Source organism: Lygodium microphyllum, chromosome 9 (genome assembly GCF_053477565.2).
Source record: "Lygodium microphyllum isolate KBCC chromosome 9, Lygodium_microphyllum_v1.1.10, whole genome shotgun sequence".
NCBI classification, from domain to species: Eukaryota; Viridiplantae; Streptophyta; class Polypodiopsida; order Schizaeales; family Lygodiaceae; genus Lygodium; species Lygodium microphyllum.
In genome coordinates this window covers 126,537,403-126,555,541 of record NC_141143.1, presented here as the reverse complement: position 1 = coordinate 126,555,541, position 18,139 = coordinate 126,537,403, and the positions used below count along the sequence as shown (strand labels likewise).

The window sequence follows — 18,139 nt, the reverse complement described above, 5'->3', positions numbered from 1 at the left end:
GAGAGCCTTCAAAGTAGTAGGCGTCCACGGCAGCAATGGCAAGAAATACGTTAGCATTGGTAGCATAATTGTCTGAGCCACTTTGAGGCGGACATGGAATGGCCACGCTTGCGACTTTCAATACATAAACTTCGCCGCCAGTTTTTGTGAAATCCACTCCAGTAGTTCCTTTGGCCGTACATCCACCCCCAATGGGTATCCAAGATGCCTGACAATGGAGCCACGGGAAACCAGCTGGCCCTGCCAGCCTAATGACTGTAAATCATGCTCCGTGCAACTGAGTATGGCTGATTTAAAGGCATTGATGCGAAGACCAGAGGCCTGACCAAAGAGCGTCCAAACATCTAATGCCTTTCGAATGTTGTCCCTATCCGCCCGCAAAATCATAAAGGTGTCATCAGCCAAAGATTGGCTAATGAAGTGCTGCCCCAAAGGAAGAGACAATCCTGGCAGCTGAGCAGAAGCCGCCATTGAGGATAACATTGAAAGGACCGGGTGAGTCGCCAGGGCAAAGAAGAGAGGACTCAAAGGGCAACCCTGTCTGACCGAGTGTGCAAGGACAAATGGCTCTGTAACCCCACCATTGAGCATAACTCTTGAAGAAGCCGCAGCACTAATGGTGTAGATCAATCGGGACATCCGAGTGCCAAAACCCATAGCAGACATGAGATCTGTAATGAAAGACCAGTCCACATAGTCAAAAGCCTTTTCCAAGTCCAATTGAATCAATACCACTTTTTGACTGGAGTGCCGCGCATAGTCAATAGCCATTTGCACATTTAAGATATTATGCAGAATGTTGCGGCCCTTAATGAAACCATATTGGAGAGGATGCACAATAGCTGGAAGGTGCTTGTGAAGCCGATTCGCCAGCACTTTGGAGAAGATTTTATACATCGAGCCCATCAAAGAAATTGGTCTCCAGTGTTGCAACATTGACGGCGAAGGGACCTTTGGAATCAGTTTGATAAGGCCTTCTTTCCATGAGGAAGGCATGACCCTTGTTTCCCAAACCTGCTGAAACATAACCGCCAATGGCTTCACCAGCTGCGTGGCCGAGTTCTCAAAGAATTCATTAGTGAGACCATCCCAACCAGGACTTTTATCCTTAGGCAGGTGTAACAAAACATCCATAACCTCCTCCTCGCAAATATCCGCCTCCAAAGTGGCTTGCATATCGAGTGGAACCTGCTGGCCGACCAGATGATAGAAGACCGAGCGGGCATGCGTAACCTGGCTAGAAGGCGAGGAAGAAGAACCAAGAAGTTCCATAAAATAATTTCTGCACATATTGACAATGGTCTGCGGATCAGTGACCATGCGACCTTCCGAATCCTGGAGTCTAGTCATATTTTCGCAAGCAGGAGAAGCATGCAAGGCGCGAAAGAACTTATGAGACTGGCAGGTACTATCTTGCAATGTGTCAGTCAAGTTATGCAGCTTGGCCTGCTGATAAGATTTCAACTTAAACACTTGAATAAGATGGGCCAAACGCATCTCCAGTGACAGCAGAAAATCATCATCTGGGGTATCCACGAGCAACGAATGGACCAAAGCCAGTAAGTCCTCTACTGCATGTCGAAGTCGCCGACAAAGAGAGGCATGATGGATCCCATACTGCCGAGCAACCCGCTGCACATTAGAGAGCAGCCGTGCAAATGAAGCCAAGCCCTCAGAGGCGAAGTCCAATAAGAACCTCTCAATCAATTGCTGCATATAGTCCTGAAAATTTGGATGCTTCAAATAAGAGGAGTTGAAACGTAAAGGGAGCCTATCCAGCAACTGCATAAAAGGTGCAATAGGTTGTGCCCGCATCTCAAGCTGGAGGGGGAAATGGTCGGACAATGCATATTGCTGCAAGACCTTCATTTCCAGCATCTCGGGAAGAAAATCATCCCCCTGCATGATATACATTCGGTCCAACCGCGACCAGGTAGTTGCATATTGTGCGGAATGAAAAGTAAACCCTGAAAAAGAAGGGTGAAGCCACGATCAAAGATCTTTCTTAAGTACGCGCAAAGCAAAGGAATTCCACACCCGGCTTTCCGGCGCATCCATTACCGAATGCCCTGAAGTGGACTGAGAAGAGTCAACACACATATTGAAATCTCCCATCAAAAACCCCCTTCGGCCAAGTGACATCGAGCCCTGCAAAGTCGACCAAAGATCCCGTGGGGATGCGGGATCATTCGGAGCATAGAGGCCCAACAACCATAAAATCTCTCCTTCAAATAAGACTTCGATTACCAGAAAGCGGCCCTGCACATCATTTTTAACAAGAACACGCTGGTATTTCTCATGGACAATCATCAGCACGCCCGAATAGTGCGTAGCATGTGTCCCTGCATAAAACAGACAGAATCCATGACAATCCACAACTTTTCCTGCTTCACCGTGACTTTTGTGCTCAACTGCACACAATACATCCCATTGGTTCTCATGCAAGACAGTCCACATGGCATGTTGCTTATGGCAAGAGCAAATGCATCGCACATTCCACGTGGCTATCTTCATATATCTTCAAAAAAAAGGAACTCAGGAACGAGGCGCCTGTTGCCTCGATTTCACCTTTTCCACGAGAGCATCCAGGACACCCCCATCCAGAAAATCAGCCAATACTGCAAACGAATTCTGGCGACCTGCTTTAGAGGTAGAAGGAAAATCCATTGCCTTGGGAGTGGGGCGGGGATAACGCCGATCCCAGGGTGCAATCACATTACCTTTTGTATCAAACGCCAGCTTAGCAGGTGGGCCCTTGGGACCGTCTGTATAGACTTTCCTTGTAGACTAATTACGGGGGGCAGACGGGTCCATAGTACGCGCAACATGCTGTGAAGTGAACATTTCTTTCCTGCGCATATACGTGCGCACGGAATCCTGTGAAGCATTAGGCCCAGGATCCGCCAAGCCTGCATCCAACTTTTTACCTTTTTTTTGACGTGCCTCAATCCAATCAGTGCTACGGGAATCCAAACCCAGGACCTGTTGTTTGCCTTTATCCACGACATTAGGTGGCTGAAGGGCCTCCTGTACCAGGACATCAAGCACCATGTCATCCTTACGCAGCACAGCATGCGCATCCTCGGACGACGGTTGTCTTTCGGGGCATTCGGCCTTACCACATGAAAAGCAGTGTCCTGCAAAGTTACCCCATTTCAAGCGAAAATGCAAAGGATGCATGCCAGAACATTTGAGGCGAAGCCACGCAGGCCTTTTCCTGGCCGTGTCCCATAACATGCATAAACGGTTTCGATTCATAGCCCTAAGGCTTGGGGGAACCAACACTGTTTCCACAACTGCCATCGCATCCTTCAACAATGGCCAATAGACCGCCGGACAATTTTCCACTTCCACCCACACCGGGCATTCTCGTTGAAGCAGACGCTGGAAGTCTCCCATAGGGTGCCATGGTACAACATGGACCAAGCGGCGATCAAAGAATAATGGCAACTTGGACAGGAGCTCAGCTCGATGTGTTTCCGATTTCAACAGCACCTCATAAAAGCCGCGAGGTCCAAGGAAGATCTCCTCAACACACTCCCCTTGCAATAAATGGTGCATCCACTGGCGAATATATGAAAGCACTGGGATCCTGCCAGTGAAGAAAAGTATAACGGCACGGTCATAAAACACCGAAAAAGACCGCAAGACTGATTTCGGGTCCACCATGGCTTCCAGCACGTCATCAGTTCCCGTGTCAGAAAAAGTTTCATTATTATGCTGGACATAATCGCAAAGCAAAGTATTGGCAAAGTCCAACAAATGCTCCCAGTCAATCTCCTGCGAATCCACAGGATCAGAGGCAACCTACGCATAGGAACGTTCCTGAGGACCCATTGGCTCGTCAGAAGTATGCTTGGAGCGTTTGCCCGCACCCGGAGGCATCTCCTCCATGCACGGCACCATATCCTCCGGCTCCTCTGTATCAGAATCAGGGCCAAGGGCTGCCACCGTCCGGTCTAGAAAATCAATATCCAGGCCAGCCATACTTCTGTCTTCTCTCTCTGACGTGACCTGTCCTTGCAATCAGATTTCTCTGTCCTTGCAAATGCCTGTATGCAAGCCTTTTGACCGCAGGTCTAAGCCTGTAAGTCTGGGGGCCTGTAACTGTCTGCAGAAGGGCGCACAGGGACTGTGCTGAAGTCTGGGCTGCTCGCACAACAGGTCTGTACCTGACTGGCAGTGAGAAGGTTGTTCATACAGGGGCAGGGCAGAACTGCACTGGCGTAAGGTCGTCTGCTGCAATCAATTTGTCTCTCCTTAGCAAAGTCGTCCCTGATGGCGGGCAGGACGGATGGCAGGTCACACGATGGGTCAGAGGGGGCAGACGGGCGGTGCAGACGCAGGGCAGGTCGATGTGCAGAAGCAGGCAAAGTCAGTCGGCTGCAGCAGAAGGGTCATGAGACGGGTCAGAGGGGGCAGATCAGGGCGGTGCAGACGCAGGGAAGGTCGTCGTCTCTCTCTCCGCCATCGCGTCCGTCAGCTGGTCTCCCGCGTTCTCTCTCTCCTCTCTCTCTCTCTCTCTCTCTCTCTCTCTCTCTCTCTCTCTAGCCTCTTGCTTTCTCTCAACCATAGTTGTACTAGTACCATGTATGAAAGGTTTCATACTATACCATACTTTAGGTACCGTACCTTATGTATTAGTACCATAAGGTACCAACTTAATGGATGCATCTTTCCCATTTGAATTGCACTTTGGGATGAGCTAAATGCTCCTTATATTAATATGATTCTCCCGTGAGATTAGGTTATTTGAGATTCAAACAATTTCTCTCAACCTTCTCTCTCTCAAGCCCACACTTCTCTTACTTGTATGATCATGCATGTATTATGTATCCACTCCCATCTATGTAGTTATAAGTTGTAGATAGCAGTAGCGCATGTTGCACATGTAGCATGCAGCATGCACCATTAGGTTTTGGCATGTTACCCTCAAGTACTCATCTTATATACTCTAATAGCATTGCTATTTAGACTTGAAATATCTATTCCATTATCTTTAGTCCAAAATAATCAAGTTTTTTTTTTTTTCCGTACTAATATCGTACTGTACCTTATAAAATCTTAAGGTACCATTTAGTACCGTATTTTATCGTATCGTACCTTTCATACTTGACAGCTATGTCTCCATGAAAAGAGCACAGATTTGGGGACAAATTCAAAGGTGTATGCAGCAAGATTATACCTTGCTAATTGGTAATTGGAACATGGTGGCAAATGGAATTGATAGCTCACACACAATGAACAGATTACCAAAAATCATCCAAAAGAATGGGTTAATTTGAACGAGTCTAGATATCCCAATCAGCAGCTTATATCCAAGTTCTTGATAACATGGTCAAGCACGATAATGCCAAGGCTTATACTTGGCATGCTAAGGAAAAGTATGGACCCTAGAGGGCTGTATGCTTGGACAGGATGTATGCCAATAATGGAGAGTGGTGGATAGTCTCTGACATTACTGAGTCTAACCATTGTCCTCTGCAACTGTGCTATACAAAGTTGACCCCATAATGGTGCAAGGGCCACTGCCCTTTCTCTTTAACACATCCTTTTTAAAAGATTCCATGTTTGTTGATAATCTGCAAGCTAAGTGGAAGGAGGCCACGCAGCCTATTAGTGACCCTTAGGAGAATATTTATAAGGGTGGTTCTGCAATAACTGAGGCAGCTAAGAAGTATGGCTGAACTAAGGCTAATTGTTACAGAAGGGATCACAATTCGGCTGTTAGATGACAAAGATCTATTTTTTGTGCTCTTGCTGTCCATCCTAATGATTGCTTTCTTGGCAAGCTCTTACAGGGAATTGAGGATTTCCTTAAATTGGAGAAGAAAGTTGAGGCTACCAAGATGCGATGAAAGGCTCGAACCTTCTAGAAGGAGATGCCACAACACCTGCATACTTAAAAGCCCTCCAAAATAAATGTAAAAAAGAAGCCATCCTAATGATAGAGGATGATGCCTGTGCAGGCATACTGACAATGTCTCTATCACTAGGGTTCTTGTTACCAACATAGTGGGAGTCAAGCACAGCTTGGGAGCTGGCTATCAGAAAAAGGTTCAAAAGCTGCTGGAGCCTGTTCAAACTGTTATCGGGAATGAAAAACAAAAGGGACTTTCTGCCTCCAGGCGACTCTGTCCCTTGCCAAGTGGCAGCAGCCTGGAAAGATGACTATCCCCAGATCCCAGTGAGCACATGGAAGAGAAAGTTGGCAAGAGCATGGGCTGCCATGCCAAGCTGACATCTAAATTTTCTGTTGTGGAAGCCAATAGGAATGAAATTACCTAGCAAAGATAGAATCAACAAGTTCAGAAGGGTAGACACTCTCTGCAGTATGTGTGCTATCCATAGGAATTGGCCACACACCCAATCTAGCATTGTCAGGATGCTAGATTGATCTGGAAGAGAATGAAAGAACGGTTCCAGCAAGCAAGCCTCAATAACGCCATCTTCATGTGGATACCCTTTTTTGGAGATCAGGGCAGACTTGATGAAGAGACTCTTAGAGTTTGGAACATAGATAGAGCCATGATCTATAAGCAAATTTGGGCTAACAGGAATAGGGTAGTAATGAGAAAAGAGAGGAAATTTCTTAGAAAAACGTGGTCTCAATCTGTATGAAAGAAATTCTGGCCCTTTTGAAGGGGCTAAAGACCAAAGAGACATGTTAAAGTAGCTTATAAGTAGATGCATATGTACAGATAAGTTGAGGGCCTAGCCCAACCATCTTATTTGATGTACATAGATTGACTATTTAATACACTTCACATTACAAAAAAAAAAGAGTAAAGTTTAAACATTAAAAGTTCATGGGATTTTAAAAAAACTTAAGGAACTTGTAAAGAGAAAAGGTTGAAGGGTTTGAACCCATAACCTCATGAATATGAAGCAAGCTTTCAACCATTACCATGTATACTATAGACATGCTATATTGATAAGATTGAAGGTATTTTATAGCAACTACTTTTTCGGAGGCCATTTTCCAGCAACAATTTCCAGGTAACCACTTTCCAACAGGCGGGGTTTACGTTTCCAGAAGTAGTGGTCACGATTGATTGCGTGTGTTGGATGCAATTTCAGCCATAGATCTTGACACTTGAGGTCTCTATGACCCCGTGGGAGATACTCCCAAAAGGGACGTGGCCTCAATATTGCATCACCACATTCATTAAAACCTTTGGCCAAAATATATACTTGATCATAAAGTTTTTCAAGGGAAAAAGGGTTCATGGTTCCAACACTTTTTCTGTTGCGCAATGGCCTAGGCTCACCACTCTCACATGTTTTTCTGTTTTCTGGAATGTTGTTTATTACTGTGGTAAACTGGGTGGCTGGAGGGGCAAGCAGCCAAAGGTGACCTCCCTGAACACTTAACAATAATCACAAGCTAACATATTGTCTCCATTGAAGGATATTGTGCATATAAAACCCTATGCCTAAGAAAATGAATGAATGAAGCTTAGTATCTCCCAACACAATCTTTCATCCATGCTTCAATCATGTGCTGTCACGATATGCCCCATGAAATAGACCCACACCCCTAATTGTTGTGCCTCTCTAATGCTTTGCCGATGAGGTTCATTCTGCAGCTCATGGTAGATCAATGGCAAGATACCCCTGGCATCTTGAATCGAATCCAAGCATAACTGTTGAAAAAGGCCAATCTATAAAGCTACTGAGATGAAGCTCAAAAAATCTGCCTTTGTCACATAGTTGTCAGGTACGAAAGGTACGATAAAATATAGTACTAAATGGTACCTTAAGATTTTATAAGCTACAGTACAATATTATTACAGGAAAAAAAATCATATTGGGTATTTTGGACTAAAGATGATAGAATAAGTGTGTAAAGTCTAAAGAGCAATGCTATTAGAGTATACAAGATGATTACTTGAGAGTAACATGCCAAAACCTTTGTGTTATATGCCTAATGCGCAATATGCACTACAACATATAAGTTACAAGTAAATAGATGGGATTGGATACATCATACATATAAGTGATTGTACAAATAAGAGAAGTGTAGGCTTGAGAGAGAGAGAGAGAGAGAGAGAGAGGCTTTTTTGGGGGGGGAAAGAGAGAGAGGGGGTGGGGGGTGGGAAGATTGATGCGAGGGTGTGGCCAAACGTAACCTATTTTTTCATACGAAATTGTACTAATACATACCGTACTATGTACAGAGACAAATATGCTTTGTTAAATATTAGTATCTACAGTTGCAGTCACTTACTGCTGTCACATTCCAATAGTTTCTGGCAAGATTGGAAAGTGAGAGCAAAGGAACTTGTTTGCTGCTCCAAATCCATGGCAGAAACATGATAAGAAAAGGTTAAAGTAGATGATTGAAAAGGCTTAACTAAGTGGAATCTAAGAACCAACAAGTCGTTGAAGGAAAGAAAGGGAGAAACAGGAGGAACAGCCTGCTGACACAAAAGGGAAAATAGCTCGATCAGTCTTGAACAAGATTTGAGAAAAGGCCCTCATCCAGGGCCAAACCAGTACACATCAAAGCAGCCTCTCAAAATAATTCCATCACCACACTCACCACTCACCTGTCACACCATTGACCCTAAACAAATAGACATGCTAGAATGAGGAAAGGACCTGCTATTTTCAGCAAGGCCCACACTAAATGCAACCTAGGAAAAGAAGCAGAGTGACTGAAATTTGAAGCCTCCTTAAAGGGTAAATCCCCATTAGACCACAAATAGCACCATGGGAACAAAGACGTTCCTACCCATGGCACTGAGGACACTTCACAACCTCATGATCATGAGCCCAACCTCGCAAAGGAGCAGACTGGAAAGGGGGAGACCCTCCTATAATGCACACAAATACCCCCACAGAAAGGTCCCAAACCATGCATGGCAAAGAGGGGGATTACAACTACAATCTCATTACTATGATCCCAAATCCGCTTTCTACCTTGGGCAAGATCATGCTGACCTGAGTCCATAAACTACTTCCATATCAGATTGATGAGTCCAGATTCTCTCTATAGCATCTGAATTTCATAAAGTAATCTAATTTCAAAATTTTAAATGGGATTTAAGTCTATAATATAAGCAAGTATCTCAACTGGATACAGTTCATTTCACAATTTTGGAAGATCAAAACCAACTAAGCAATCTCATCATCTTTTGCTTGCATCACATTAACTTGGTTATCATCTCTTGTGTGTAAGTCATGAAACGTCATTCTTACCATTTCATGGTAATCTTTTAGAGTTTTTCGATGTTTATCTCGAATATTGTCACGCTCCACCTGCAAAAGAAACATCCTAAACCGTAAGAAAACCAGTGCTCTTTTAATGTTGAACAATAAACAAATTTATGAAGTCAACCAAAATGAGGAGACTACCTGTATCTGTTCTCTTTCCATAACCATATCAGTTCTGCTTACATCTGCACCCTTCTTAAACCTGTTCCAATTTAATTTGAGCACCCATTCTATCTTTTTTCTGTAATGAAGCACCCCACTCTTTTTTTGTGAATAAGTGTACATTAATATGCATGGAGATATTTTCATCAGGCTTCGGGCCAAGCAAACAGAAAGGTGACAAGTCGCATGAAGCAGGCCTTCTGGCCAGCCAGGAAATTCTAGCAATTCACATGTCAAGCCAAAAAACTACCAAATCCTAGCACACAAACATTATGCTGGCAACACAATAGAAGTAGAGCGAACAATATCTAGCCAAGGAGCAGCCACATCAGGGAGGACTAGGCCCACTGAAACCATGGAAATGATCTGCCATAACAGTAATCCTCGAACCTATTCCCTCTTTTTTTTGTAATGAAACACCCATTCTTTTTTTTTTTCGTGAAGATAATTGAATTAAGTAGTAAATATTTGCATCAGACCATCAGGTCAGCATTGAAAATAACAGACATGAAGGAAAGTCTACACTGACTCTAACACAGAAATGTCACACTGAAAGTACAGCTAGTGTGGAGCGAACAGTATCCAGCCAGGGAGCAGCAATATCAGGAAAAACCAGATCAGCAAACACCATTGAGGTGATTTGCCACAACACTAAACCCCGAATTCGGGCCACATGACCATGAATACCAGATACTGAATCAAAAATGAAGGCATGCTGAGTATGCCAAATATGCCACAAGGCTATCCATCTAAGGAAATGGAAAAGGCAGGAATAATCTGAACTCAAAGAGGTCATGGAGGTCATCTTCCACAAGATCCACGAATGAGCTAATATCCAATGTCGAGTCAACAAGGACCAATGAAGCACTGTCTCATCACATGTAGTACAGAATATACATCGCCCAGCAGAGATCTTATGAGCACGCAGCATATTCCCAGTAGGAAGAGCCCCAATAAGTAACCTCCACATAAACACTTTTCCTTGATACGAAACCTTAGATTTCCAAAGTTGGATGAATCCGTCATGCCACTTCTTTTTACTTTCCCGAATATGCCATGCTTTATTTGTCTTATCCATGACCCATCCGTTGGCCTCAACCATCTGATGGTATATCTGGTTGGCTGGCTTTTTTTTGAAATCATTAGGAATCACAAACATCCAATCACGCCAGGGAGACAAAAGCTATAATGCAGGCAAAGGATAGTAGCTCATAATTCTGTCCTGTATGGCCGTCAAAATTACATAATATCCTCTAGGCACTCGAAAGTGCTGACGAATACGCCGAAAGGAATAAAGACGGCCCTGCCCAGGAATGACACCATCCTAGACTATCTATAACCCCAAACGAGCCATCCGGTTAAACTTATCTCTTTGCAAATCTTTATCAGGCCAATCCAACAACCTGGAGAAGGCAAGTATCTCACCTAGCAGGGAATTCTCCTCCTTGTGAAAATCCAGGGGGCGCCAAACCGTAAAACGTAACATCGCCTGCCAAGATGTGATCATATGGGAAAGGAGAAAAGATTGGGAGAAGACCTTAATAGATCTTGTGGAGTTAAGCACATGCCACCAAGAAGCATGAATAGCCGTGCTACCATGAGAATGCCAGCCTTTTCTGTGAAAAATTTTGCTATATCTGTCCAGGGATGAGCCTGTACACAAAGTGTCTGCAAAAGAGCTAACCTCAAAGCAACCATATGAAAATTAACATCCAAAAGAGTTGCTCCCCCCATCCTTTTGGGAGTAGTCATGTGCTACCATGAAATCCACACCTGACCCAGGCGATTTCCTTTCTTCTTCCATAACATGAATCGGATACGTTGAACCAATTCCAATAGTGACTTCTTAGTCCAAAGAAGCAATGGCAAGAAAAACCAAATCATGCTGATCATAATGCATTGAACAACTTTAAGTCTCACATGGAGAGGCCAGCCTTGAGACTTCCAGTACATAAACCAATCATGAATTCGGGATGCCATCCAATCCAACAAAGCATGAGGAGCTACCTCCACACCGATAGGATAACCCAAGTGTCTGGTTATATTCCCCTTAGGAATCACAATACCATTCCAACCCAAAGCCTACAAATCATTTTCCGTACAAGAGAGTAGAGTGAATTTCTGAGCATTAATACGAAGTCCCGATGCAATAGCAAAAAGTTTCCATGCGACCATTTCTCGATTAACATTCAAGCGATCAGCCTTAAGAAACATAAAGGAATCATTTACCAAAGATTAACCCACAAGTTGGGCCCCACTGGGAAGAGACAAACCAACGATCTCACCTTGATTGGCCAATTTATCCAACAAAGAAAGCATCGTGTGAGTAACTAAAGCAAACAACAAAGGACTGAGAGGGTAGCCTTGCCGGAGAGAGCGAGATAATGTAATTTCATTAGTGATCCCTCCATTTAACATTAAGTGCAATACGGACCACTGCCCCTTGACCAATAGTATCTACAAGATAAACCATACATTGCCCAAAACCCATAGTGAAAATTAGGTGCCTCAAAAAAGACCAGCTTACATGATCAAATGCCTTTTCAATATCAAGCTGAAGCATGACCGCCTGTTGGCTTGAAGCTTTTGCAAAGTCAATCCCCACTTGAACATTCCAAATATTATGCATTATATTCCGACCCTTAATGAAACCGTATTGGCGTGGATGAACCAAATGCGGAAATGCTTTCTGCAATCTGTTGGCAATGATTTTTGAAAAGATTTTGTATAAAGAGCCCATAACAGAAACGGGTCTCCATTGTTTCACAGAAGTAGAAGAGGGAACTTTGGGCAATAACCAAATGACTGCAATCTTCTAGTCTGAAGGCATGACACCAGAATTCCAAACTTGCTAACACAGACAAGTCAACGGATCCTTAAGTTGCTCAACATTAGTTGAAGACAACTCATTAGGAAGCCCATCCCAACCAGGGCTTTTGCTTTTAGGCAAATGAGACAATACCTCTTCGACTTCATCCTCTAAAATATCAGCCTCCATTAAGGCTACCCATTCTGGCTGATCTTGATTACTAACCAAATCACAAATGTATCTGTGAGCAAAGTGTACAGCTTTAGAAAGAATCTCTTGAGGGCCCAACAATGATTTATAAAAATGTACACACATCTGAATGATGGATGCAGGGTCTGTCACCATAGCACCTTGCTCATTCTTCAAACACACAATATTTTCTTGGGCATATTTCTGATGTAATCGAGCAAAGAATAGGTGAGATTGACACTTGTTATCGTGCAAAGCTTCCGCTTTGGACAGCAATTTGTATTTAGCATATTCCTCTTCCTGTAAAGATTGAACTCGGCCTTTCATCCATTCAATGAATGTAAGCAATTCATCAGTGGTATCCCTCAATTGACACACAGAGACAACGAATGGGCCAACAAAGATTATGCATGCAGCAATTCAGCGCGTAAAATGGAAGCATGCTGAATACCATACTGTCAGGATAACATACGCGTATTATCCCTAAAAATAGGCCATGCTTCGATCCCTTCTGATGGGACCCTAGAACGAAAGGAATCAATTATTTGTTGAATACATTCCAGAAACTGATTTTGCAGGAGAAAGGATTGATTGAAACGAAGAGACAAACGAGCCAGGAGAGCCTTATAGGCATGGACAAGTTGGTGTGTCATTTCCAAGATCAAAGGATAGTGATCAGACAAGACATGCTGTCGCTCTATCCACATATCAATGACTGCAGGTAGAAAAGAATCACTTTGATAAATATAGATTCTATCCAGTCTGGCCTATGTGTTTGGATGCTGAAGAGAACGATAAGTATGTTGGGTATCTCACACGCCTTACTTACGCCTACGCTCATATGGGAGTGTGCGGGTGATCACTAGGACACTGGGGCACTTTTTACTCTCGGTAGGAGAGGTTTTTTCCCCCAGATTATGTGTACTATTTTGTATGTGCTTGTGGTGCACACTTACGGGCACTTACTGTGTTCGGGTGTGAACAGCCCCTTATAACTCTAAGGTATAAGGGTTATCATTTGTACTTTCATTTAACACTCTATTCAGTACAATTGCATTGGGTGTCGTGCTCAACTCTGTCTCTCACTCTCACACTGTCTACTGCACTTCAGCTGCACCTCGATCCTCTCCCATCTGACAAAGTATATTGTGAGTGTGAGGGATGCATCCAAGACCACATGTCTTGTTTCAAAGACTCAGGTGCAAGAGCATCCCAAGCCTATTGCTCAGGACCATCCATAACCGAGTGTTGTGAAGTCATCTGATCCAGAGATGTACATGCATTAAAATCTCCCATTACAAAGCCTTGACGAGCCATGGCAAGGCAATGCAAGTCATCCTAAAGCTCACGACATTCACAAGCAATAGAAGGAGCATACACACCCACCAGCCATAAAACCACTCCCTCATATTGGATTTTCAAAATCATGAATCTGCCTCTATGGTCCTGAGAAATCAAAGATGGTTGCAATGAAGATCTGACGGCCAACATTACTCCAAATTTATGTGGAACACAACCATTAAAGAAGACAGAATAATCCTTATACACATAAGATAATCCTGCCAAAGCATGTTGTTTATGCTCCATGGCACAAAGAACATCCCAATTGCCGGCTAACACAACTATCCACAACCGATACTACTTACTGCCCAAAGAGAGACCTTTAACGTTTCATAACGCAATTCTCATGATGGATTACAGAAAAGAGAACTATTGAATTCCCACTTTCCCTTTTCCTTTAACCTCAACTGCTTTGGCTGTTGAAATCTTTCCATCTTGCTTTGAATCACATCAACCAGATCTGCCCTTTGCAAACTAGCAATCAATTTACGAGAAGGAAACTGCCGTTGCTGGCATGGAAAACATCTCGAGCAGACACCATCCTCCCTCGCGAATCAAAGTGCAGAGCGGAATCAAAAACCCCTTTTTCATTTGTATACCAATTGCAGATTGAGGTTTCTTATAGAACCCCCTACCTCGGCGTTGAAACGCCTGAGTGATAGTCTGGGAAGCTCGGTGAACAAGAGTAGACTGAGGCTCCTGCCTAGTATTACGGCAAACCACTGTTACCCAGGAATTATCTTGAGGAGACAAGTTCTGACCCACCGAAGGCGATGCACGCTGAATACCAGGTTGAGAAGCAACCTTCTTTCCATCTACTTGTCCCTGCTAGACAATCTGCTCAGGTACAGCTTCAGGTTGTTGAACCATCTGCCCCCCCCCCCCCCCACCCCGGTAGCATTGCAACGTGATAGGTAGGTTCTTAGTAGGGACGCGCAATGGAAACCTCTGGTCAGACGCCGTCGCATTCTGCGAGTGTCCCCCCAGTCAAACACCTTGCGTATCATCCTCTTTGAGGAACAGCTCTTAGCCGTTCGAGCCACAGAGTTGGAGTTGAAAGAAACAGTGATCTTTGGTCGGGTCATTGGACACTTCCCATCAAGGGCCCAGCTACGGGATTGGCTCCACTCCACACTGCGCATTGGCACAACGCAGATCGCAAAGGCAGACCTCATGGGTCAAGGGATCTTCATGGTTCGACTCACCTCTGCAGATGTAGCTCGTGAGTTAGTGGAGAGCGCACCCTATGCCTCCACAAAAGGGATCATTTACATGGTCCCCTGGTATAGCGGCTTAATAGTGGAGACATTTGTGCTTCATAACAGATTTCTCAGACATCCAGTCACATTACTTTTCCTTGGACTGGTAGTAGAGTACCGCCAATTAGTGGAGGACTTTGCAGCTCTTTGACACACTTCTTCCTGCCTCCTTTGCGGATACAGTGACAGTTGCAGGAGTCCCAAAGATACGAGTGGCCATGAAAGACACAAAGAGTATACCAAAGTTCCTAGAGATTGAGGCAGGAGGTCACTCCTTTAGGCAGCAGGGTCATTGTGACTGGGCAACCAGAGCAATGCCTACACTACCATGACTTTGGGCATCAGGCAGCAGATTGCACACATTTCAGAGCCAAGGCAGCTCCGCCGACAGGCCCGCAGGTGGACGTTGACGGCTTCACATGGGTCCACAGACGACACAGAGGGAGACGGCAGGGGGGTCCGCAACCAAATCCTTAGACGTAGCCTTGACAATAGGGAGCACGAGGGCGAGCGACGCCCCCTCGATAGAGCACTCCGCAGTGTCCCCCTACCCGCCCCACCCGATGGGACTGCAATCCCCCATATCCACCACCTACGCCACAGACTATCTCACTTGAGAGTCCACAACTGTCCACACCCCCCCCACCTCCCATGGCCTCCCCACTAACCCTAGATGACAACCCCCCCCCCTCCCAGGGCCACCAGCTCCCCTCCACACCTACCATGTACCTCCGACCATTCCACCATCCTTCGATCCTCTTCCCCCCCACCACCTCCCCTACCGAGCATCCCCTCTGATCCGCACCTGTTTCAGGTGATCCCCCTTCAAAACCCACCCCCCCTCCTCCCACAGGAGGTGATGAGCCACACACGCCTTCATTCTTCTCGCACCAGCAGTCTTCCCCCTCCCACACAGCCACCAGCTCATCTGCCCCTGCCACCCGTCACACATTCCCCAGACAGGTACAGCTGTTACCATAGGAATTCTTCCGCAGTGGCCCGTGGTCCTACCTGAGAGTTGCAGAGCACGAAGAGTTCCCACTACCTCTAGAGGTGGGGATCTTCGTGGTTCGTAAGTCAAGGAGGGGTACGGTCCATAGAGTCCTTGGCTACAAGCCTTGCCTTGTATTTATCAATGGATCCATCTGCATTCCGTTTCAGCTTGTAGACCCATTTTGTTCCAATGGCTTTCTTCCCAAATGGCAAAGACACCAAATCCCATGTTTGATTCTTAGTGATAGAATCCAATTCAACTTTCATTGCTGCCATCCAATGCACACTCTGTTGTGCATCTTCAAAACATTCAACCTGCTCTTCTTCATCAAGGGTGCTTGCTGCCATAACAAACTCCATGGTATGTGCAGTATCATGCATATGAGCTTGCCGTTTAGTACGACAAGCCATGGGTGCATCCAGATGACTATCTTTCATAGTCTGTAAATACCATCTAGGCATTTGTCTTGCCTCCTGACTATGCATAAGCTCTTGCTGAATTTCAATTTCAGCACTTTGCTGAGTATTCAAATCAGCTAATGGCTAATTTTCTGCATTTTCCAAAGGAGTAGCTGGCTGAACATTGAGTTCACTTGCTGAAACTCCAGCTAAATCACCAAATGTAATGGGCAGCAGCCCTTCAAATACATCACGGGCAGCCTGATATGTATCTAAACCAGCCAGGGACAATTCTGATTTTTCATCAAAAAGTACATCCCTACTGACAAACACCTTTTTCGAAACAGGATCATAGAGTCTGTAGCCTTCGCTCTCACTACTATATCCCATAAAAATGCATTTAACAGCCTTGTTATCCAACTTTTTTCTAAGTACCTTTGGAATATGTGCATATGCAAGGCACCCAAAGGTATGAAAGTGTCCAACAGAAGGTTTCTGGCTGTTCCAAGCCTCAAAAGGTGTAATTTTCTTCAATGCTTTGGTGGGGCATCTATTCAAAACATGGCAAGCACACATGACGGCTTCCATCCAGAAACTGTGAGGCAAGCTCTTTGCCTTTAGCATATATCTAGCCATCTCCATGAGTGACCGATTCTTTCTCTCTGCAAACTCATTCTACTGTGGAGTATAAACAGTAGTGTACTGATGGACAATGCCCTTCTGCTTCAAAAAGGAATTCAGCATAGAGGATATGTATTCCCCCCCTCAGTCCAAATGGAGAGTCTTAATGTTACAACCAGACTGGTTTTCAACAAGTGCAATAAAAGCCAAGAATGCATCATACACTTCTGACTTTTTGACCAGAGTAGACCCAACAAAATCGAGTAAAGTCATCTATAAAAGTCATAAAATAGTAACATCCTCCCAATGACTTTGTTTGCATAGGTCCACATACATCTGAATGCTTTAACTGCAACCTGGTTGTTGCTCTAAAAGCAACGTCACAGGGAAATGAAAAACGATGCATTTTTCCCAAAATACATCCTTCGCACAAGTGCTCAGCAGGTCTCTCCAATAGAGGTAATCCATCTAGCATCTGCATACGCTGTAAGAGCATCAAGCTGCCAAAGTTCACATGCCCCATCCTAGCATGCCATAACTCTGTCTGTATCATAGCAGGAGTAAGAGTGGATGTCAAATACGCTGACTGATCAACTGAAAGAGCATCCAACTCATATAACCCATGACATAAAGTGCCTGTCAAGACCAAAGTCATGTGTTATTTGTCTCTCACCATGCATCGGTCATCATCAAATGTGACCTGCAATCCACAACGTGCCAAAGAAGAGATAGAAAGAAAATTCTTCTTTATGCCTGGCACAAATAAAGCATCCTGTAGGCGGAGAATAGAGCCATCAATGGCTGAGCACAATCTCCCCAATACCTCTAACAAGGTATGATGCATTGTTGGCACTCTGTACAGACTTGCCAATTGGAGCTGCATGAACATATGCAAATAAATCTCTGTGAGATGTAATATGCCTAGAAGCACCACTGTCAAAAAACCAAGTGCCTGCATCCTCAGTAGAGCTGAATGCTCGATCTACCCAAGAGGTGTCATAACTGCATGTGTAAAAACAATAGTCCTTGTCTGCAATAAAGGATGTGGACTCAGTAGCAGTGGAAGGAGCATCAGAAACAAACATTCCTGACTCCTTTTTCTTCTCTTTGGCAATGCGCTTTCTGCACTCGGTGATGTAGTGGCCCT

The 18,139-nt window shown here is 44.6% G+C and overlaps 1 protein-coding gene across 4 annotated transcripts in view; it reads right to left on the bottom strand.

Moving 5' to 3' along the window:
- The window catches only part of LOC148031560 (uncharacterized), a 148,134-nt gene that overhangs the window by 12,256 nt on the left and 117,739 nt on the right, over nt 1-18,139 (bottom strand). For all 4 annotated transcript variants that reach the window (XM_087685107.1, XM_087685108.1, XM_087685110.1 and 1 more), the window contains exons 16-17: nt 9,361-9,421; nt 9,205-9,264 (exon numbers count right to left, since the gene is read on the bottom strand). In XM_087685107.1, coding sequence (XP_087541233.1) covers nt 9,205-9,264; nt 9,361-9,421 — 121 coding nt within the window. The remainder of the gene's footprint in view (nt 1-9,204; nt 9,265-9,360; nt 9,422-18,139) is intronic.